Source organism: Mastigoproctus giganteus, chromosome 13 (genome assembly GCF_048544385.1).
Source record: "Mastigoproctus giganteus isolate SK-2022 chromosome 13, ASM4854438v1, whole genome shotgun sequence".
Classification (NCBI taxonomy): Eukaryota; Metazoa; Arthropoda; class Arachnida; order Uropygi; family Thelyphonidae; genus Mastigoproctus; species Mastigoproctus giganteus.
The window spans coordinates 1,885,236-1,910,836 of NC_143587.1; the positions used below are offsets into that span (position 1 = coordinate 1,885,236).

The following is a 25,601-nucleotide window of genomic DNA, read 5'->3' on the forward strand; positions in this document are numbered from 1 at the left end:
GAATGGGAAATTCAGAAAGTCAGATGTATCAGCACTACATGAGGAAACACATAATTACATAGTTATGCTTTTTATTTTGTTGGTGTAGCTAGAGCCTAGTGTTTTCTTGCACCATATGATAAGTACTGGCAGACTGAACTGATGTTCTAGATTCTGCCTTACCTTAGATACATATATGATAAGTACTAGTACAGTAGAATTTTTTTAAAATTTCCATTATACTATTATGTGCCATGGCTCCAAGTTATCACTGGAAATTCCTATATGTTGCATTTCATTTATATTTATACATTCTGACATTATTTTTTAAACATATGCTTACTTTTCAGATGGCACTGGAATTGCTAAATTGGAACCGGGAAGAAGTTAGGTTTGTGATGGTTGGGAAATTACTATGTACACAAATTACAGATTATCCTTGGAATAAGAAAGGAAAAACACTCAAATTCTATCCCGTTCATGCCCTTTTGGTAACCCTTGGAAAACCAAACTCAAATTACAGACCAGAACAGGCAACTGACAGTTCCATCCTTTTTCCAAAAAATACTGGAATCAGGGATGCTACACTGCTGCTGATGAAAGAAAAAAATGGACGCTGTATTGTAATAAGGGTAAGTGGTGTTCTCTTTGTTTCAAATCTAACTTCCTCCCTTCTGTTTAACAAGTTATTAGATACATCCCTTTTTTCTTTGAAATATAATTCCAAATGGGGGGGGGGGAAATATATACAGTGAAACTTCCCTTTAACGGACAGCCATGGGGAACAAAAATGTGTCCGTTAGAGAGAAGTGTCCGCTAACAAGAAGTCTGAGGGAGAAAAAAAAAAAAAGAAAGAAAAATCGTTAAACATTTAATGTAAAATTAAATTAAAATATATACAGATTCTGAACAATATTTTTATAAATAATATACAATTAGATACACAAGAGATAAAGAAAATCGTTAAACGTTTAATGTAAAATTAAATTAAATTATATACAGATTTTGCACAATATTTTTGTAAATAATATACATACAATTGTGCTATGCATATTATGACTTTATCTTAAGAAAAATACATACAGTAATCATTTATTTTCTTCTTCACTTCTTCTGGCTGATAATTTTGTTTTCAACATTTGTTTGGAGTGAAGAAACCATCAAAAATCCTTCAGTAAGATACTTCAGCGGCGAAAAACATTTTTAAACGATTGATTTGTATGAGCGCTTCTTCCATTTTCATCGGTGGTTCGTCGTTAATATGTTCTTCAACATAATGACCTCCTTCCATTTCTTCATCCTCATGAGGAACTTCTTGAAAAATATCGATGATAATGTCTTTGATATCTATAGCACCATCTTCTGTAGTGAGGTTCGAGTCTATATCTTTGTAGCCAGGGTCACTTGTAGCTGAAGTATCGTACATTATCAATAGATGTTGAAGTTCTTGTTCTTCTTGGTGCTCCACATTGCTGTTCACAACCTCAATTTTTGCGTTTGAGAAGCCAGACTTTACAAAACAGTTCACGACAGTTTGTTTTCTAATTGCGTTTACTGAAGAGGAAATCCATTGAATCGCAACTAGGATGCTGATATTCTTTGCAAGTTAACTTGCACATGTTACATCGTTCATGTTTGCAATGAGATGTCTTAAAACACGTTTTCTGTAGTGAAGTTTAAAATTTTTTATTATCCCTTGATCCAAGGGCTGACACTATGCAGATGTGTTTGGTGGCGGAAAACGATTTGAATGTTGGACAATTCAATGTGCGGGTGAGATGCAGCATTATCCATGAAAAGAATAATTTTTCTGTTTTGACGAATCATGTTTTGGTTAAAGTGACTTTATCCATTCGCTCATGATATCTCGTGTCATCAACGCTTTTTTATTAGACTTCCAATCAACATTCAAGATTCAACTTTATGCCCTTGAAACAACGAGGATTTTGTGGTTTTCCTATAACAAGAGGTTGTTCAAAGTCTCCCAGCATATTTGTACACAATAGTACAGTCAAGCGTTCCTTAGAAATTTTTCCGCCCTGGCACTTTTCGTTTTTTAGACTCATTGTTTTTTCAGGAAGAGCTTTAAAAAACAACCCTGTTTCGTCACAGTTGTAAATATCCTTAGCTTCAAAATCAAGACATAAATCTTCCAATTTGACAGTACAACTCCAGTATCAACAGATCCACTTACGGTTTTCCAAGAAATTTTATGCCGAGTTTTGAACTTGTCTAGCCATCCCACAGAAGCTTTGAACTCATTTACTCCCATAGATTTCGCAACCTCCAAAGCCTTTTCCCTAATAATAGGCCCATTAATTAGAATTTTTTTAGCACGTTTGCAACAAAACCACTCATACGTAACATTGTCAATTTGAAGTCCAACAGTTTTCTGGAATGATTTTTGAACCTGATCATTTCCGTGTTTTAAATTGTTTGAGCAGTTCATTTTTTTTCTTTAGGATGTCGCTTACCTGCATCTTCCCGATTTTGAATTTTGCAGCGAAATTGCGAAAACTATTTTTTTGCCGATCATACGCATTAATGAGTTTGACTTTATCTTTTAAAGATAAATGTTTACGAGAAGACATTGTGCACTTCACACGACACTGAACAAAACTGAAAACTGAAACTGAAAAGACAAAAGGCCGACCATATTGCTTCCCTCTTGCACACACCGAATTCATCAGAAGTTTTACATGTACCTTAAAATTCTTGAAAAAGAGTTTTTAGAACCGCGACGTAAACCTTGATAAAATTCGGAGAATCGGAAATAGAAAATAAACACACGATTGAGGCAATACATGGAAGAAACGTTCCTAGAAAAAGGGCCGTGAGCTCGCCCGCTGTCCATTATGGGGAGATCAAATTAAGTGCTAATCTAAACGAAACAGTGCAGATTGCCTGTCCGCGTCCGTTACGGAGAATGTCCGCTAGACAGAAGCTGCAAACACGTTAAAACCAACAGAGGTGAGTTGGGGAATTTGAAAATGTCCGTTGTAGAGAGGTGTCCGTTAGGAGAAGTTTCACTGCATATATATATATATTTTATCAAACGTATAGGTTTGAGCTGTAGCATCATGTTTATACATAGCCAACTAATAAGTAGTTACAAAATTGGCACCATTTAAGTATATCTCATATTGTGAATGCCTTCACAATGAGTTGCCATGGTATCGCACTACTTCGAATAAGTAAAACTTCTCTAATAAAGAAGATTACTGTAGAGTAGATATGCCAAGAATAAGTAACAGTAGTCTTCTCTATTAGCATTAGAAAGGGCACATTGATGCAAGAAAGCAAGCTTATATAGAATCAGCCAAAAAAAAAAAAAAACACACACACATCCTTCTCATTTCACCCATCCACTCACTTCAAATGTTTGTCTAGTTCTGCCTTGAATCTGTTTAAGCTATCAACTTCTACAACAACAGATGGGAGTTTGTTCCAGCAATCAACCACCTGCTGGCTAAAGGCAAACTTCTGCACATCTATCCTACAACTGTCTTTTCTCAATTTCAATTTATGCCCTCTCAGGCGATTATTCTGAGCAAAAGGAAAACTCCCATCAGCATTGAGCATGCTCAAACCATTTAAGGCTTTATACACCTCAATCAGATTACATTGCAGATGCCTAGTTTCCAGATACTGTAATTTGAAAAAACTTAAGCCTTTCTTCGTAAGAGCAATCCTTTGTTCCATTCACTAATCTTGTTATCCTTCTCTGTACTCGTTTCAACAGCTCTACATCCTTCTTAAAATGAGGCCTCCAGACGTTTATATAATACTCATGGTGTGGCCTGACCATTGCCTTATACAAGGGGATAATCACCACCTTATTCCTGCTAGAAAAATTCCTGTATATCATTGACAAGACACCATGAGCTACTCTTGCAGCCCATCTGCACTGCTCAGAAAACTTCATATCTACCTGCAGTTACCCCCAGGTCCTTTTCACTTTCTACTACTGTCAGGGTAGTACCACAGAGTTGATAGGTTACTCTGGGGTTACTGCTTCCCATATGTAGTACTTTACATTTGTCAATGTTAAACTTCAGTTGCCACCTCTCAGCCCATCTGCTCAACTTTTCTAGATCCTGTTGCAGCAGCATACTGTCATTAGTGTCATTATTAGAGAAGTGTTACTTATTCGAGGTAGTGCAATACCATGGAAACTTGTTGTGAAGGCATTCACAATATGAAATATACTTAAATGATGCAAAAACACATAAGATCAGCACATTAGCATTAGTAGAGGCATTTGATGCAAGAAAGCAAGCTTATGCAGCATCAGCCAAAAAAAAAAAAAAAAAAAAAACCACTTCCACTTCACCCCTCTGTTCGTTCAAAATACCTGTCCAGCTGAGCCTTAAACTTATTTAGGCTATCAACTTCCACGACAAGGGATGGAAGTCTGTTCCACCAACCAACCACCCGCTGGCTAAAGGCAAATTTCCGCACGTCTATCCAACATCTGTCTTTCCTCAATTTGAATTTATGCCCACTCAGGTGATTATTCTGAGCGAGAGGAAGAATCCCATCAGCATTGAGCATGCTCAAACCAATCAAGGCTTTATACACCTCTGTCAGATCACCTCGCTGGTGCCTAGTCTCCAGACACTGTAATTTGCAAAACTTAAGCCTTTCTTCGTAAGAGCACCCCTTTGTTCCATTCACTAATCTTGTTGCCCTTCTCTGTACTCGTTCCAGCAGCTCTACATTCTTCTTGAAATGAGGCCTCCAAGCCTGTACACAGTACTCTAGGTGTGGCCCGACCATTGCCTTGTATAACAGGATTATCACCTCCCTGTCCCTGCTAGCAAAATTCCTATATATCATTGACAAGACTCCATGACCTGCCCAGGCAGCCCATCTGCACTGCTCAGCAAACTTCATATTTGGCCGCACAATTACAACAGGTCTTTTTCACTTTCCACTTCCCTGAGTGTAGAAAACTGTCATCCAATTAATCTACAAAAGTCTTGCTAGTATGCAAGTGACCAACCCACCAGATCCCTGTCAATACGTGGAAAGTTAAAATCCCCCATTATAAGACGTTCTGATTTACTAGCCCACTCTATTTCTCTGCAGAATTGCTCATTATACTAATTAGATTCATTACGCCTATAATACACAGCTACTCTCATTTTCCCCCTTTCCCAGTGCTTATGTCACACCACACTGACTGCACATTGCATTGTCCACCAATATCAATTGGATGCACTTCCTTAGATTTTATGTGTTTCTTAACTAACAGCATAACCCTTCCTCCCTTCCTTCCTGTCCTGTATATCCTTTCTGTACACATTGTATTCCCCAAATTCCAATTCTCCACTGCTTATATCGGTGTGGCACCATGTCACTGACATTCCAACAATATCCACTTTTGAGGTCTTAACAAGCACTTCAAATTCATCATATTTATTTACAATACTCGTAGCATTGGTGTACATGCAAACATACATACAGCTATTCTTACTCTTAGTTACCCTAACACAACCCATGTATTTACTTGTTCCATGATGACTCCCTGCAGCCCTTGAAATCCCCAGTACCTCGCTTTCCAGGATGCTGCTCATTCCAATATAAGCAGTGCAAGAATGACTTTCACCTTTGCCTATGGCTACCATTCTATTAGTCTGTGAATCACCCCCAAGATAGCAGTTTTCCGACCCACCTAACACTGCCTCAAAATATTGTTCATGGTTTAGGCCTAAATGGATGTCAGATGAACTATTGAGACATATGGCAGAGAAGAAAAATGCACGGGATACATAAAAATTAACACGTGACACAGAAGCCTATGATAGCTATAAGTTGGTCTGTAACCAAGTTACAAAGAAGGTTAGGCAGGCGAAGGCAGATTACGAGAAATCTTTGGCAAAGGATGCAAAGAAAAACAGCAAAGAGTTCTTTACCTATATAAACTCTGGAAGGAAAGGGATGAATGAGATTTGTCCACTGGACATTGATGGTTCAACCTATGACTTTCACATTTCTGACCCCTTTTTTTGCAATGGTATGTCACATTCAACATCATCATTTTGCTCTTCCGTTTGGCACGGGTTGAGTCCCTATTTAGATATCTAGGATATTTCAGGATATGCAGGATATTTCAGAGACTGCTGGGAGTCATTGCGGTACAAGTTAACACATGGGTTGTGTTAGGGTAGCCAAGAATAGAAACAGGTGCATGTATACCTGCGTGTACACCAATGCTAGGAGTTTGGTAAATAAATTTGATGAATTTGAGGTATTGCTCAAAACATCAAAGGCAGATATTGTTGGGATATCAGAGACGTGGTGTCACACAGATATAAGGAATGCGGAACTGGAATTTGGGGAATACAATGCGTATAGAAAGGATAGACAGGACAGGAGGGGAGGAGGGGTTATGCTATTAGTTAAGAAACACATAAAGTCCAAGGAAGTGAAGCCAGTCGACATCGATGGACAGGGCAGTGTCGAGTCAGTTTAGTGTTACATAAGCATAGGGAAATCAAAACTGAGAGTAGTAGTGTGCTATAGGCCTAATGACTCTGATGAGTATAATAAGATATTGTACAGGGAAATAGAGTTGGCCAGTAAATCAGAGGGCCTTATAATGGGGGATTTTAATTTCCCAGATATTGACTGGAATTTGTGGGTTGGTCACTCGTACCATAGCAAGGCTTTTGTGGATTTATTGGATGATTGTTTTCTACATCAGCATGTTCGTGAGGCAACAAGAGGGAGCAATACTCTTGATCTGATTATCAGTAGTGATTCTTCATGCATTAAGAATCTGCAGATAAATGAACCACTAGGTGGCAGTGATCACAGTGTGTTGAAGTGGGATTTACTCAAGGAGGTAACTACCATCAGAGGTAAAGGGAAGGGTTTTTGTTTTCGGAAAGGCGACTATGATGGTCTGAGACAGTATTTAAATTCTATACAGTGGGACCAACTGATGATGTTACCAACAGCAAACTCAAAATGGGAAGCATTCAAGGACCTAATCTTGGAGGCTACCAGGCTTTACATACCAACTAAGAAATATTGTTCAAGGTTTAGGCCTAAATGGTTGTCAGATTAACTAATGAGGCATGTGGCAGAGAAGAAAAATGCATGGGATACATACAAATTAATGGGTGACATGGAAGCCTATGATAGATATAAGTTGGTCTGTAACCAAGTCACAAAGGAGATTAGGCAGACTACGAAAAATCCTTGGCAAAGGATGCAAAGAAAAACAGAAAAGAGTTCTTTACCTATTTAAACTCAAGAAGGAAAGGGATGAATCAGATTGGTCCACTGGATGTTGATGGCTCAACAGTTGAGGATCCAGCTCAGGTGGCTAACAATGTAAACGAGTATTTTGCATCTACATTCACACATGAGGAGTTATTCAGGAAGGGGAATGTCGTAGGTAAAGTAAACATTGGCAGTGAGCTGGATGATTTTGTAATAACTGAGAGGAAAGTGGAGGAGAGATTGTTGAGGATAAACATAAAAAAGGCACCTGGGGTGGATGGGATCTATACAGTTATATTAAAGGAAGCAGCAAAGGAAGTAAGCAAACCCCTAGCCATAATTATGAGAGCTTCTTTGGACTCAGGGGAGGTACCCATAGACTGGAGATGTGCAAATGTAACCCCAATTCACAAAGGAGGATCAAAGGCTGACACAAGTAATTATAGACCTGTTAGTTTAACTTCTGTTCCAAGAAAATTAATGGAGGCACTGGTTAAAGAAGCACTGCAGGATCATCTAGACAAGAATTCAGTTATAGCTCAGACGCAGCATGGTTTTGTTAAGGGCAGGTCTTGCCTGACCAATTTGATTGGATACTATGATGTAGTCACAAAAGAACTGGATGCAGGGAATAACTTTGATATTATATATTTGGATCTTAGAAAGGCTTTTGATACTGTTGCACATGGAAGACTGCTGCACAAATTGGAGCAGTGTGGCATTGGAGGCAAATTGCTGCTATGGATAAGGGGATGGTTGAGTGGCAGAAGACAGAGAGTGGTAATCAATGGACACTGCTCAACGTGGACTAATGTTATTAATGGAGTTCCTCAGGGTTCAGTGTTGGGTCCGTTGTTGTTTTTGGTGTTTATGAATGATATTGATGATGGGATATCAAGTTTAATGTCCAAGTTTGCAGATGATACAAAGGTTGGCAGGGTTTTTAAGGACACCACTGATGCTATGCTGCTGCAACAGGATCTGGAAAGATTGAACAAATGGGCTGAGAGGTGGCAAATGAAGTTTAACATTGACAAATGTAAAGTACTACATATGGGAAACAGTAACCCCAGAGCAACGTATCAACTCTGCGGTACTACACTGACAGTGGTGGAGAATGAAAAGGACCTGGGGGTAATTGTGCAGGCAGATATGAAGTTCTCTGAGCAGTGTAGACGAGCTGCAAGAGTAGCTCATGGTGTCTTGTCAATGATATACAGGATATAGCAGGGATAAGGAGGTGATTATTCCCTTGTATAAGGCAATGGTTAGACCACATCTTGAGTACTGTATACAGGTCTGGAGGCCTCATTTCAAGAAGGATGTAGAGCTGCTGGAACGGGTACAGAGAAGGGCAACAAGATTAGTGAATGGAACAAAGGGTTGCTCTTACGAAGAAAGGCTTAAGTTTTGCAAATTACAGAGTCTGGAGACTAGGCACCGGCGAGGTGATCTGATAGAGGTGTATAAGGCTTTGAATGGTTTGAGCACGCTCAATGCCAATGGGATTCTTCATCTTGCTCAGAATAATCAGCTCAGAGGGCATAAATTCAAATTGAGGAAGGACGGATGTCGGATAGATGGGCGGAAATTTGCCTTTGGCCAGCGGGTGGTTGGTTGGTGGAACCGACTTCCATCACTTGTTGTTGAAGTTGATAGCCTAAACAAATTTAAGGCTCAACTGGACACGTATTTCGAGCGAACGGAGGGGTGAAATGGAAGTGGTTTTTTTTTTTTTTTTGGCTGATGCTGAATAAGCTTGCTTTCTTGCATCATATGCCTCTACTAATGCTAATGCTAACTGTTGATGATCCTGCTCAGGTGGCTAACACACAATATGAGTATTCTGCATCTACATTCACACATCACGAGTTATTCAGGGATGGGAATGCCAGAGGTGAATTAAACTCTGGCATGAGCTAGATGTATTTGTAATAACTGAGAGGAAAGTGGAAGAGAAATTGTTGAAGATAAACATAAAAAAGGCACCCGGGGTGGATAGGATCTATCCAGTTATATTAAAGGAGGAAGCAAAGGAAGTAAGCAAACCCTTAGCCATAATTATGAGAGCTTCTTTGGACTCGGGGGAGGGACCCATGGATTGGAGATGTGTGAACGTGACCCCTATTCACAAAGGAGGATCAAAGGCTGACACAAGTAATTATAGACCTGTTAGTTTAACTTCTGTTTCAGGAAAATTAATGGAGGCACTGGTAAAAGAAGCACTGCGGGATCATCTAGACAAGACTTCAGTTATAGCGCAGACACAGCATGGTTTTGTTAAGGAAAAGTCTTGCCTGACCAATTTGATTGGATACTATGATGTGGTCACAAAGGAACTGGATGCAGTGAATAACTTTGATATCATATATTTGTATCTTAGAAAGGCTTTAGATACTGTTGCACATGGAAGACTGCTGAACAAATTGGGGCAGTGTGGCATTGGAGGTAAATTGCTGCTATGGATAAAGGGATAGTTGAGTGGGAGAACACAGAGAGTGGTAATCAATGGACACTGCTCATCGTCGATTAATGTTATTAGTGGAGTCCCTCGGGGTTCAGCGTTGGGTGCATTATTGTTTTCTGTATTTATAAATGATGTTGATGTTATTTATAAATGATGTAGATCAAGCTTAGTGTCAAAGTTTGCAGATGATACGAAGGTTGGCAGGGGTTTTAACGACACTAATGACAATACTTTGCTGCAACAAGATCTAGAAAAGTTGAGTAGATGGGCTGAGAGGTGGCAAATGAAGTTTAACATTGACAAATGTAAAATACTACATATGGGAAGCAGTAATCCCAGAGTAATGTATCAACTCTGTGGTACTACACTGACAGTGGTAGAGAATGAAAAGGACCTGGGGGTAATTGTGCAGGCAGATATGAAGTTTTCTGAGCAGTGCAGACGGTTTGCAAGAGTAGCTCATGGTGTCTTGTCAATGATATACAGGAATTTTTCTAGCAGGGATAAGGAAGTGATTATCCCCTTGTATAAGGCAATGTTCAGGCCACCCCTTGAGTACTGTATACAAGTCTGAAGGCCTCATTTTAAGAAGGATGTAGAGCTGTTGGAATGAGTACCGAGAAGGGCAACAAGATTAATGAATGGAACAAAGGGTTGCTGTTACGAAGAAAGGCTTAAGTTCTGCAAATTACAGTGTCTGGAGACTAGGCATCTGCGAGGTGATCTGCTTGACGTGTATAAAGCCTTGAATGGTTTGAGCATGCTCAATGCTGATGGGATTCTTCCTCTTGCTCAGAATAATCACCTGAGAGGGCATAAATTCAAATTGAGAAAAGACAGATGTAGGATAGACATGCGGAAATTTGCCTTTAGCCAGCGGGTGGTTGGTTGGTGGAACAGACTTCCATCCTTTGTTGTGGAAGTTGATAGCCTAAATAAATTTAAGGCTGAGCTGGACAGATATTTGGATCGAACAGAGGAGTGAAATAGGAGCAGTTTTTTTTTATTTTTTTATGGCTGATGCTGCATAAGCTTGCTTTCTTGCATCATATGCTTCTACTAATGCTAATGCTAATTCACGTGTTACAAGAAAATAATGCTGGTTAAACGAGTCAACACATTATCATGTGACATGGAAATGGCGAGTCTCAAAATTGTCACTTCCAGTTTGTCGACCATATCGACAAACTGGATGTGACATCGAGTAGCGTCGTTCCATACCAAATTGTTATTTTCTGTCTGTCAATCAGATTTGTCAATGACAGAAATGACGTCATTTCCGTCACTGACAACTCTTTTGTCCCCTTGGAATTCACTATTCTGTTACAATTTTGAGACACGTCATTTTCGTAAAAGTGATTTTGTCAAATCACTGTATCCTCCTGTAATGATAACTGTAAGGGCGCTCCTGATTCCTGTCCCTCCTCAATACCTTCCATTGGGCCTCTTCTAGCAGGACTTCCTTCCTTCAACCACTTATGTTAACCACATAAACATTGTAGTCACTCAATTTTTTGATGCCACCTTTATTTTCAATCTTTTCTGAACATAAATGTGAAAAATCCATGCTTTATGAAAAACCCAAATTTTATATAACATATTTTTAATTAATTTTTGAAATCAAAACTACCTTTAGATCTGTGAGCAAGCAAAATACAAATTTAAAACCATGAGCTTCAACTGTGAATGCATGCAAATAGACACCAGCCTGTCAGTAACAGGAATGTTCACTGCATGAAATGTGAAGTGAGCATCAATGTCACAAAGCCAGAGAATGTTAGCAACTGGAGGAAAGTGCACCAGAAAAGTGAGCTTGTTATCAATAACAGTACACAGGTGCCAGTCAAGGTGTGCATATAATTAGGTTTAACTTAAACATGAATGGTTCTAATTATGCAAGAATTAAACAGATTCCTGGAATTTTCCTGTGGAGAAATCGAAGAAAGCATTTTCAAAAACAGATATTAGACGTTTCGGCTGTGTGGATGACATTGATGAAACATGAATTATTGAAATATTGTCTGGAGTCTCATCAATCCCATATGACTGGAATGCCACCATGGACTTTCTGGCTTGAACATTGTGAATATGTTTTCCCTACTTACCCTTCTTATTGGATCTCAGTGTCTGTACACTGCAAAAAAATATGATGCTCTCTGCATTGCTAATTTTTTTTTCTTTTTTTACTTTGTGCAGTCGTTTAAAATAAAATTTGAAACTATGGATTATTTGCAGCAAAGGCAAAACTATAAACTATGGGCCCACCTGCAATTGTTCTGAATGGCCCCACAAGTGACCTTAAAATCCACACCAAACCAAAATGTATACCACAGAGTTCTTCTAATAACAGTGTATGATTAATATTATTTAATTTAGAGGTTGTCAACAATTACAGAAATTAAATACCATATCTCTTATGTTGTGAGTGAGTGGTCATTTAAATGAAAAACAGTCTATTTCAAACTGTCACAAATTGCATTTAAGCTACTCAAAAATAAATTATATTATACATTATAATATAAAAATTTAATTTAATGAATTTTAATTTAAATTTATTTTAATTTAAATTAATTTTTAATTAAAAAATAAATTAAATTATAATTTGAGTGCATATAATTTTGTAAAATAAGCATAAATAAATTGAAAAAATCTCCTTTATCTCATTATCACTATTGTATAAGATAAACATTTCCCTTTGTTCTAATATTGCCAATTCCATTAATGAAATAGTTCCACCTACTAAATACACCTGCTTATTCTTTGCTGTAGGAACCTCTTCATTTAGGAAGTTGCGTGATTTGCAGTGACTCAGATTCTGATGATATCTTTGAAATTCAAGAGTACACAACAAAAGAAGCATTTCTTCTAAAGGTAATTCAATTTTTGAGTTAATATTCAAGACTGAAAAACTTGAAATCCCCATTTTGATTCAAAGGCAAGTTAGGCTTAATGTTTATTTCTGTGGGGAAGGATAACATAAGAAAACAAGGGCACTCTAGTCTTGGGGAAGGGGGGGTAACAGGCACAGCAAATTGTTTTTTAGATCATATATGAAGTTGTTATTTGGTTTTTAGGATATTAGCAACTAAGGCCATATTGCTACGGTGATATACAGTGGTCATTCTGTGACCTTTCCGCATCCTCCATATTTGGTGGTCACAGGCTCGAACCCCGGTCTAATCAAGAAGCGTGTTCTAAGCACTGCTACTCCTGCCCACCTGGCATATATAAAGTAAAAGCGCTCTTTATACCATGTGAATAATTTAAAAATAGTTTATTTTTAACCCACACAAGCATCAAATTGCACTAACTATACAGCATCAGCCAAACCACCTCCCATTTCACCTGTCCATCCCATCTAACAGTTTATCTTCGAATTTTGGCTATTAAATGTGACTGTTACAATAAAATAAATATAATGAAATATTTTGTACCTTACAAGTTAACCCATTCAAAATAACTGCCTTGGGCTTGCATACAACTGTTTCATACATTTCTTCCAAACACAGAAACATTACTGGGAGTCATCTTCTGTAACTCCTTATAACATTTCAGTCAGTTTTTTTCTGGAAGCCTTCAGTGGACTTCCATTTTTCAGATTAGGGAAGAGAAAAAAGTCAAAAGGGCTAAATCTGGCAAGTAGAGTGCACATTCACACACAGGATTTGTGTTTTAGGCAGAAACTGGCAAACAGTCAGCACACTGCATGCTGAAGCATTGTCTTGATGAAGCATTCAACCATCCTTTCACAATTCAGGTCTCTTCCTTTGAATTTTTTTATGCACCCTTGTCACAACTTCAGTGTAGTATGTTTACTGACATTCTGATTTGGTGGGATATATTCAGCCATAATAATTCCTTTAATATCGAAAAAGCAGGAGGAATGGTTCTCATTTTTGATTTTGACATTCTTGATTTTCTTGGTCTGGGGGATTGTTTTGTCTTCCATTGCACTGACTGTCTTTTAGATTCTGGTTCATAATGGAACAACCAACTTTCATTGCAAGTAATCAGTACTTGCAATGTAAGTTCAGACTTTCAGTACTCAGAAAGTCTGGACTTCTTCAATTTTTTTCAAAATATCTACACAAACTTCGAGACTTCTCATTCTTTGAACTTCATTCAAAATTTTTGGCACCATCTTGGTGCACATCTTTTCTCATGCCTATATTTTCAGTTAAAATTTTCCATTTCTTTGACCATATTGAGTTTTGATGCAAATATTTTAAAACCAAAAAATGATTAGCATTAGCATTAGTAGAGGCATTTGATGCAAGAAAGCAAGCTTATGCAGCATCAGCCAAAAAAAAAAAAAAAAAAAAGTAACATAAATAAATAAAAATAACCACTTCCACTTCACCCCTCTGTTCGTTCGAAATACCTGTCCAGCTGAGCCTTAAACTTATTTAGGCTATCAACTTCCACGACAAGGGATGGAAGTCTGTTCCACCCACCAACCACCCGCTGGCTAAAGGCAAATTTCCGCACATCTATCCTACATCTGTCTTTCCTCAATTTGAATTTATGCCCTCTCAGGTGATTTTTCTGAGCTAGAGGAAGAATCCCATCAGCATTGAGCATGCTCAAACCATTCAAGGCTTTGTACACCTCTATCAGATCACCCCGCTGGTGCCTGGTTTCCAGACACTGTAATTTGCAAAACTTAAGCCTTTCTTCGTAAGAGAACCCCTTTGTCCCATTCACCAATCTAGTTGCCCTTCTCTGTACTCGTTCCAGCAGCTCTACATCCTTCCTGAAATGAGGCCTCCAGGCCTGTATACAGTACTCTAGGCGTGGCCTGACCATTGCCTTATACAAGGGAATAATCACCTCCTTATCCCTGCTAGAAAAATTCCTATATATCATTGACAATACACCATGAGCTACTCTTGCAGCTCGTCTGCACTGCTCAGAGAACTTCATATCTGCCTGCACCACCACCCCCAGGTCCCTTTCATTCTCTACCACTGTCAGTGTAGTACCACAGAGTTGATACGTTGCTCTGGGGTTGCTGTTTCCCATATGTAGTACTTTACATTTGTCAATGTTAAACTTCATTTGCCACCTCGAAGCCCATCTGCTCAACCTTTCCAAATCCTGTTGCAGCAGCATAGTGTCAGTAGTGTCCTTGACAACCCTGCCAACCTTCGTATCGTCTGCAAACTTGGACATTAAGCCTGATATACCATCATCAATATCATTTATAAATACAGAAAACAATAAAGGCCCCAATACTGAACCCTGAGGGACTCCACTAATAACATTAGTCCACGATGAGCAGTGTCCATTGATTACCACTCTCTGTCTTCTCCCCCTCAACCACCCCTTTATCCATAGCAGCAACTTGCCTCCAATGCCACACTGCTCCAATTTGTGCAGCAGTCTTCCATGTGCAACAGTATCAAAAGCCTTTCTAAGATCCAAGTATATAATATCAAAGTTATTCCCTGCATCCAGTTCTTTTGTGACTGCATCATAGTATCCAATCAAATTGGTCAGGCAAGACTTCCCCTTAACAAAACCATGCTGTGTCCTAGCTATAACTGAAGTCTTGTCTAGATGATCCTGCAGTGCTTCTTTCACCAGTGCCTCCATTAATTTTCCGGGAACAGAAGTTAAACTCACAGGTCTATAATTACTTGTGTCAGCCTTTGATCCCCCTTTGTGAATTGGGGTCACATTTGCACATCTCCAGTCAATGGGTACCTCCCCTGAGTCCAAGGAAGCTCTCATAATTATGGCTAAGGGTTTGCTTACCTCCTTTGCTGCCTCCTTTAATATAACTGGATAGAACCCATCCACCCCAGGTGCCTTTCTTGTGTTTATCTTCAACAATTTCTCCTCCACTTTGCTCTCAGTTATTACAAGATTCTCTAGCTTACTGCTAGAGTTGAATACACCTCTGGCATTCCCCTCGCTGAATAACTCCTCATGTGTGAATGTCGATGCAAAATATTCATTTAGTTTGTTAGCTACCCGAGCAGGGTCATCAACAGTTGACCCATCGATCTCAAGTGGACCAATCTGATTCATCCCCTTCCTTCTAGAGTTTACATAAGTAAAGAACTCTTTGCTGTTTTTCTTCGCATCCCTTGCCAAGGATCTCTCGTAATCTGCCTTCGCCTGCCTAACCTCCTTTGTAACTTGGTTACAGATCAACTTGTATCTATCATAGGCGTCCGTGTCACGTGTTAATTTGTATGTATCCCATGCATTTTTCTTCTCTGCCATATGCCTCATTAGTTCATCTGACAACCATTTAGGCCTAAACCTTGAACAATATTTCTTAGTTGGTATGTAAAGCCTAGTAGCTTCCACGATAAGTTCTTTGAATGCTTCCCATTTTGAATTTGCTGTTGGCAATATCATCAGTTGATCCCACTGTATAGAATTTAAATACTGTCTCAGTCCATTGTAGTCTCCTTTACGAAGGCAATACCCCTTCCCTTTACCCCTAATGGTAGTTACCTCTTTGAGTAACTCCCACTTCAGCACACTGTGATCACTGCCACCAAGTGGTTCATTTATCTGCAGATTCTTAATGCATGAAGAATCACTACTGATAATCAAATCAAGAGTATTACTCCCTCTAGTTGCCTCCCAAACATGCTGATGTAGAAAACAATCATCCAATAAATCCACAAAAGCCTTGCTACTGTGTGAGTGACCAGCCCCCAAATTCCAGTCAATATCTGGGAAATTAAAATCCCCCATTATAAGACTCTCTGATTTACTGGCCCACTCTATTTCTCCGAACAGTTTCTTATTATACTCATCAGAGTCATTAGGCCTATAGCACACTCCTACTCTCAATTTTGATCTCCCAATGCTTATGTCACACCAAACTGACTCGACACTGCACTGTCCAGCGATGTCGACTGGCTTCACTTCCTTGGATTTTATGTGTTTTTTAACTAATAGCATAACCCCTCCTCCCTTCCTATCCCGTCTATCCTTTCTGTAGACATTGTACTCCCCAAATTCCAGTTCTGCATTTCTTATATCTGTGTGACACCACGTCTCTGAAATCCCCACAATATCTGCCTTTGATGTTTTGAGCAATACCTCAAATTCATCAAATCACATCAATGTCCTTAACTTGTCCGCATTTTCATCAGTTTTCATAGATAATAGATAGCCTGGTCATTCACTGTCTTCCACATTCTCTCTTCCTTCTAAAAATCTTTTATACCATTCAAACATATGCACTCCTGATATAGTATCTTCCCTATAAACTTGACACAACATATAACTTTCAGTTGGTGTTTTCATTACTTTTGTTAAAAATCTGAGGTTGATTTGTTGTTCGATTCTTTTGTCTGTCATTTTCTGGCAAACTTCAAAAACAAAAGGTAATGAAAACTTGCCTCACTGCAAAGTGAATGAGTACACTAGAATGTAGAGCCAACTAGGGGAAAAGTTCAAGGTCAGCTGCTGTGTAAAATAAGCATAATTTGCAACCAATTGTTACATTTTCAGAGCACTTGGTGTGTAGTGGCTGTGTGCAGTCTTGTTATTTAATAGCCACATCCTTGAATTTATTAAAACTACCCATCTCTACATTAAATTAGTGTCACATATGGTGACACTAATTTAATGAATTTTAATTCATTCAAATTATTAATTAAGTTGATTAAACTTTAGTTTATAAAATCTTTAATCTAACTTCTGTACATTCATAACTTTGAAATTTTTTCCCTTTACTATTTTAGCCATTTATTGATCTAGATCTGGCAAGGATTTTCAACCACCACCTATTATCAAATTAGTTGGACTCTTATACTTGTAGTGGGTAACAAGTACTTTAAACCAATTTTCATTAAAATTATTCAGGTGGTATTATGTATAAAGTGGTTTGCACTGTATACATAATCCACATAACAATCATCTAATGTCCTGCCCAAATTATATTAAAATTATTCTTTATACAAATAATGCAAAAGAATATGCTTTTAGAATAGTCATTGTGGAGGGGATGGGTGTAAATAACCTCCCTTGGATTCACTTTTGTTTTACTTACTCATTTGACATCTGGAATATGATCCATCAGAATTTGATATGAATATACAAAACTAAATTATATAAAGCTTATTCCAAAAAGGGCACTCCAGTTCAAATTATATATATTTCCAAAATATATAGCATACCATACAGAAATCAATCTTGAATCACTAAACATAGTGTACTTTCTGCCGCCATTGTTTTGTATCAATAAGAATGTTTGAATTTTGATGCTATTGTCATAGTACTGATGTGCAGTAGTAGCAGTGGAAAATGATGCAAGAAATTAGCAAGAAAATTAGCAAGAAAGCAAGCTTATATAATGTCAACAAAAAAAAAAAAAAAAAAGAAACACACTATGCACTTCTCCCACCATACTCTCCAAGAAGCCTGTTCCAATATTCAACCATCAGATGGCTGTAGGCAAACTTCAACACATGGCGGTTTCTACGTACTTTTTTCAGCAGTGTAACCAGTATCTATTGATCTCTATCAGATCACCTCTATCAGAGGTGATCTGATAGAGGTGTATAAAGCCTTGAATGGTTTGAGCATGCTCAATGCTGATGGGATTCTTCCTCTTGCTAAGAATAATCACCTGAGAGGGCATAAATTCAAATTGAGGAAAGACAGAGGTAGGATAGATGTGCGGAAATTTGCCTTTAGCCAGCGGGTAGTTGGTTGGTGCAACAGACTTCCATCCCTTGTTGTGGAAGTTGATAACCTAAATAAATTTAAGGCTCTGGAAGGGGTATTGCTTTCGTAAAGGCGACTACAATGGACTGAGACAGTATTTAAATTCTATACAGTGGGATCAACTGATGATATTGCCAACAGCAAATTCAAAATGGGAAGCATTCAAAGAAATTATCGTGGAAGCTACTAGGCTTTACATACCAACTAAGAAATATTGTTCAAGGTTTAGGCCTAAATGGTTGTCAGATGAACTAATGAGGCATATGGCAGAGAAGAAAAATGCATGGGATACATACAAATTAACACGTGACACGGACGCCTATGATAGATACAAGTTGATCTGTAACCAAGTTACAAAGGAGGTTAGGCAGGCGAAGGCAGATTACGAGAGATCCTTGGCAAGGGATGCAAAGAAAAACAGCAAAGAGTTCTTTACTTATGTAAACTCTAGAAGGAAGGGGATGAATCAGATTGGTCCACTTGAGATCGATGGGTCAACTGTTGATGACCCTGCTCGGGTAGCTAACAAACTAAATGAATATTTTGCATCGACATTCACACATGAGGAGTTATTCAGCGAGGGGAATGCCAGAGGTGTATTCAATTCTAGCAGTAAGCTAGAGAATCTTGTAATAACTGAGAGCAAAGTGGAGGAGAAATTGTTGAAGATAAACACAAGAAAGGCACCTGGGGTGGATGGGATCTATCCAGTTATATTAAAGGAGGCAGCAAAGGAGGTAAGCAAACCCTTAGCATTAATTATGAGAGCTTCCTTGGACTCAGGGGAGGTACCCATTGACTGGAGATGTGCAAATGTGACCCCAATTCACAAAGGGGGATCAAAGGCTGACACAAGTAATTATAGACCTGTGAGTTTAACTTCTGTTCCCGGAAAATTAATGGAGGCACTGGTGAAAGAAGCACTGCAGGATCATCTAGACAAGACTTCAGTTATAGCTAGGACACAGCATGGTTTTGTTAAGGGGAAGTCTTGCCTGACCAATTTGATTGGATACTATGATGCAGTCACAAAAGAACTGGATGCAGGGAATAACTTTGATATTATATACTTGGATCTTAGAAAGGCTTTTGATACTGTTGCACATGGAAGACTGCTGCACAAATTGGAGCAGTGTGGCATTGGAGGCAAGTTGCTGCTATGGATAAAGGGGTGGTTGAGGGGGAGAAGACAGAGAGTGGTAATCAATGGACACTGCTCATCGTGGACTAATGTTATTAGTGGAGTCCCTCAGGGTTCAGTATTGGGGCCTTTATTGTTTTCTGTATTTATAAATGATATTGATGATGGTGGTATATGTATAATATGTATATGTATATGTATTGATGATGATGGTATATCAGGCTTAATGTCCAAGTTTGCAGACGATACGAAGGTTGGCAGGGTTGTCAAGGACACTACTGACACTATGCTGCTGCAACAGGATTTGGAAAGGTTGAGCAGATGGGCTTCGAGGTGGCAAATGAAGTTTAACATTGACAAATGTAAAGTACTACATATGGGAAACAGCAACCCCAGAGCAGCGTATCAACTCTGTGGTACTACACTGACAGTGGTAGAGAATGAAAGGGACCTGGGGGTGGTGGTGCAGGCAGATATGAAGTTCTCTGAGCAGTGCAGACGAGCTGCAAGAGTAGCTCATGGAGTATTGTCAATGATATATAGGAATTTTTCTAGCAGGGATAAGGAGGTGATTATTCCCTTGTATAAGGCAATGGTCAGGCCACACCTAGAGTACTGTATACAGGCCTGGAGGCCTCATTTCAGGAAGGATGTAGAGCTGCTGGAACGAGTACAGAGAAGGGCAACTAGATTGGTGAATGGGACAAAGGGGTTCTCTTACGAAGAAAGGCTTAAGTTTTGCAAATTACAGTGTCTGGAAACTAGGCACCAGCGGGGTGATCTGATAGAGGTGTACAAAGCCTTGAATGGTTTGAGCATGCTCAATGCTGATGGGATTCTTCCTCTAGCTCAGAAAAATCACCTGAGAGAGCATAAATTCAAATTGAGGAAAGACAGATGTAGGATAGATGTGCGGAAATTTGCCTTTAGCCAGCGGGTGGTTGGTGGGTGGAACAGACTTCCATCCCTTGTCGTGGAAGTTGATAGCCTAAATAAGTTTAAGGCTCAGCTGGACAGGTATTTCGAACGAACAGAGGGGTGAAGTGGAAGTGGTTATTTTTATTTATTTATGTTACTTTTTTTTTTTTTTTTGGCTGATGCTGCATAAGCTTGCTTTCTTGCATCAAATGCCTCTACTAATGCTAATGCTAATGCTCAGCTGGACAGGTATTTTGAACGAACGGAGGGGTGAAGTGGAAGTTTTTTTTTTTTTTTTTTTTGGCTGATGCTGCATAAGCTTGATTTCTTCCATCATATGCCTCTACTAATGCTATATTTTTTTATTTAAGCTAAGAAATTTTATTTCTAGTAAGGATATAACTAATATAAAATTCTATAAACGTAAAGGTACAGCATAATACGTATACTGTAAATGTGACATGCATTTAATGTAAACTTGAATTCTGAATACCACAATCACTTTTTTTTTTTATGAATGACAGGTTTACATATAGCTGGTTGATATTTATTAGAATTATTATTAGCATAGACATACAATACACAAAAAAGAAAGCAAGCTTATGCAGCATCAGCCAAAAGAAAAAAAAAAAAAAACTTCCTACTTTACCCATCCATTCGTTCCAAATGCCTGTAAAGCTCAGCCTTAAATTTAGCATTAGCATTAGTAGAGGCATATGATGCAAGAAAGCAAGCTTATGCAGCATCAGCCAAAAAAAAAAAAAAAAAAAAAAAAACACTTCCATTTCACCCCTCCGTTCATTCGAAATACTTGTCTAGCTGAGCCTTAAATTTATTTAGGCTATCAACTTCCACAACAAGGGATGGAAGTCTGTTCCATACACCAACCGACTACACGCTGGCTAAAGGCAAAATTCCACACGTCTATCCTACATCTGTTTTTCCTCAATCTGAATTTATGCCCTCTCAGGTGATTATTCTGAGCAAGAGACAGAATTCCATCAGCACTGAGCATGCTCAAACCATTCAAGGCTTTATACACCTCTATCAGATCACCTCGTCAGTGCCTAGTCTCCAGACACTGTAATTTGTAAAACTTAAACCTTTCTTCTTCGTAAGAGCACCCCTTTGTTCCATTCACTAATCTCGTTGCCCTTCTCTGTACTCGTTCCAGCAGCTCTACATCCTTCTTGAAATGAGGCCTCCAGACCTGTATACAGTCTCAAGGTGTGGCCTGATGATTGCCTTATACAAGGGAATAATCACCTCTTATCCCTGCTAGAAAAAATCCTGTATAACATTGACAAGACACCATGAGCTACTCTTGCAGCCCATCTGCACTGCTCAGAGAACTTCATATCTGCCTGCAGAATTACCCCCAGGTCCTTTTCATTCTCTACCACTGTAAGTGTAGTACCACAGAGTTGATACGTTGCTCTGGGGTTGCTGTTTCCCATGTGTAGTACTTTACATTTGTCAATGTTAAACTTCATTTGCCACCTCTCAGCCTATCTGCTCAACCTTTCCAGATCCTGTTGCAGCAGCATAACATCAATAGTGTCCTTAAGAACCCTGCATAGTGTCCTTAAGAACCCTAACCTTTGTATCATCAGAAAACTTGGACATTAATCTTGATATACCATCATCGATATCATTTATAAATACAGAAAACAATAATGGACCCAACGCTGAACCCCGAGGGACTCCACTAATAACATTAGTCCACGATGAGCATCCATTGATTACCACTCTGTCTTCTCCCCCTCAACCATCCCTTTATCCATAGCAGCAATTTCACTCCGATGCCACGCTGCTCCAATTTGTGCAGCAGTCTTCCATGTGCAACAATATCAAAAGCCTTTGTAAGATCCAAATATATAATATCAAAGTTATTTTCTGCATCCAGTTCTTTTGTGACTGCATCATATTATCCAATCAAATTGGTCAGGCAAGACTTTCCCTTAACAAAACTATGCTTATCCGAGCTATAACTGAAGTCTTGTCTAGATGATCCTGAAGTGCTTCATTGATCAGTGCCTCCATTAATTTTCCTGGAACAGAAGTTAAACTCACAAGTCTATAATTACTTGTGTCAGCCTTTGATCCTCCTTTGTGAATTGGGGTCATTTTTTGCACATCTCCAGTCTATGGGTACCTCCCCTGAGTCCAAGGAAGCTCTCATAATTATGGCTAAGGGTTTGCTTACTTCCTTTGCTGCCTCGTTTAATATAACTGGATAGATCCCATCCACCCCAGGTGCCTTTCTTGTTTTTATATTCAACAATTTCTCCTCCATTTAACTCTCACTTATTACAAGATTATCTTGCTTACTGCCAGAGTTGAATACACCTCTGGCATTCCCCTCACTGAATAACTCCTCATGATATTAAGATGAATTACTTAACAGAATTACTTAACAAGTACAGGTCACTGTTGAAAAAAAAGCCGTGAATTAGGGTTGAATTTGAAAGGGTCTGCAATTCTACCCAGACATGATAGGAGGGACTATATGATGAGAGCCTTCTCGATCAATTCGGCCCTGGAAAGATTGTGCAAGGCTCAGGGGTAGAATTTTTTTCAGCCCGGTCTGTACTTGTTAACAGAAGGGACTGCTTCAACAGGGATGGGATACACTTAAATAGAAAGAGTGCAAGAATATTTCCTGATGCTATCGAGGCAGTGCTAGGTGGGTCGGAAAATTGCTAACTTGGGGGCGGATACAAGAACTAATAGATTAACAGTAGCCACTGGAAGAGGTAAAAGTGATTCTTTCACTGCTTCTATTGGAATGAGCAGAAGCCTGGAAAACAAGATGCAGGATATTTCAGAGGCTGCTGGGAGTCATTGCGGTACAAGTAAACACATCAGTTGTGTTAGGGTAGCTAAGAATAGGAACAGGTGCATGAATTTGAGGTATTGCTCAAAACATCAAAGGCAGATATTGTTGGGATATCAGAGACGTGGTGTCACACAGATATAAGGGATGCAGAACTGGAATTTGGGGAGTACAACGTCTACAGAAAGGATAGACAGGATAGGAAGGGGGAAGGGGGTTATGCTATTAGTTAAGAAACACATAAAAACCAAGGAAGTGAAGCCAGTTGACATCGCTGGACAGTGCAGTGTTGAGTCAGTTTAGTGTGACATAAGCATTGGGAGATCAAAATTGAGAGTAGGAGTGTGCTATAGGCCTAATGACTCTGATGAGTATAATAAGAATCTGTACAGGGAAATAGAGTGGGCCAGTAAATCAGAGAGTCTTATAATGGGAGATTTTAATTTCCCAGATATTGACTGGAATTTGGGGGCTGGTTACTCACACACTAGCAGGGCTTTTGTGGATTTATTGGATGATTGTTTTCTACATCAGCATGTTCGGGAGGCAACTAGAGGGAGTAATACTCTTGATTTGATTATCAGCAGTGATTCTTCATGCATTAAGAATCTGCAGATAAATGAACCACTAGGTGGCAGTGATCACAGTGTGCTGAAGTGGGATTTACTCAAAGAGGTAACTACCATTAGGGGTAAAGGGAAGGGTTATTGCTTCCGTAAAGGCGACTACGATGGACTGAGACAGTATTTAAATTCAATACAGTGGGACCAACTGATGATGTTACCAACAGCAAATTCAAAATGGGAAGCATTCAAAGAACTTATCTTGGAAGCTACTAGGCTTTACATACCAACTAAGAAATATTGTTCAAGGTTTAGGACAAAATGGATGTCAGATGAACTAATGAGGCATATGGCAGAGAAGAAAAATACATGGGATACTTACAAATTAACACATGACACAGAAGCCTATGATAGATACAAGTTGACATGCAACCAAGTTACAAAGGAGGTTAGGCAGGCGAAGGCAGATTACGAGAAATCCTTGGCAAGGGATGCAAAGAAAAACAGCAAAGAGTTCTTTACTTATGTAAACTCTAGAAGGAAGGGGATGAATCAGATTTGTCCACTTGATATTGATGGGTCAACTGTTGATGATCCTGCTCAGGTAGCTAACAAACTAAATGAATATTTTGCATCGACATTCACACATGAGGTGTTATTCAGCGAGGGGAATGCCAGAGGTCTATTCACCTCTAGCAGTAAGCTACAGAATCTTGAAATAACTGGGAGTAAAGTGGAGGAGAAATTGTTGAAGATAAACACAAGAAAGGCACCCGGGGTGGATGGGATCTATCCAGTTATATTAAAGGAGGCAGCAAAGGAAGTAAGCAAACCCTTAGCCATAATTATGAGAGCTTCCTTGGACTCAGGGGAGGTACCCATAGACTGGAAATGTGCAAATGTGACCCCAATTCACAAAGGAGGATCAAAGGCTGACACAAGTAATTATAGACCTGTGAGCTTAACTTCTGTTCCAGGAAAATTAATGGAGGCACTGGTTAAAGAAGCACTGCAGGATCATTTAGACAAGACTTCAGTTATAGCTCGGACACAGCATGGTTTTGTTAAGGGGAAGTCTTGACTGACCAATTTGATTGGATACTATGATGCAGTCACAAAAGAACTGGATGCAGGGAATAGCTTTGATTTTATATACATGGATCTTAGAAAGGCTTTTGATACTGTTACACATGGAAGACTGCTACACAAATTGGAGGCAAATTGCTGCTATGGATAAAGGGGTGGTTGAGGGGGAGAAGACAGAGAGTGGTAATCAATGGACACTGCTCATCGTGGACTAATGTTATTAGTGGAGTCCCTCAGGGCTCAGTGTTGGGTCCATTATTGTTTTCTGTATTTATAAATGATATTGATGATGGTATATCAAGCTTAATGTCCAAGTTTGCAGACGATAGAAAGGATGGCAGGGTTCTCAAGGACACTACTGACACTATGCTGCTGCAACAGGATCTGGAAAGGTTGAGCAGATGGGCTGAGAGGTGCCAAATGAAGTTTAGCATTGACAAATGTAAAGTACTACACATGGGAAACAGCAACCCCAGAGCAACGTATCAACTCTGTGGTACTACACTTACAGTGGTAGAGAATGAAAGGGACTTGGGGGTGGTTGTGCAGGCAGATATGAAGTTCTCTGAGCAGACAGAGAGTGGTAATCAGTGGACACTGCTCATCGTGGACTAATGTTATTAGTGGAGTCCCTCAGAGCTCAGGGTTGGGTCCATTATTGTTTTCTGTATTTATAAATGA

General features: G+C 39.1%; 1 protein-coding gene across 2 annotated transcripts in view; it reads left to right on the forward strand.

The window, feature by feature from the left end:
- Positions 1–25,601, forward strand: part of LOC150075716 (uncharacterized) — a 506,024-nt gene that overhangs the window by 469,562 nt on the left and 10,861 nt on the right. For both annotated transcript variants that reach the window (XM_090387689.1, XM_090387690.1), the window contains exons 13-14: positions 330–611; positions 12,449–12,550. In XM_090387689.1, the coding sequence (XP_090243815.1) occupies positions 330–611; positions 12,449–12,550 (384 nt within the window). The remainder of the gene's footprint in view (positions 1–329; positions 612–12,448; positions 12,551–25,601) is intronic.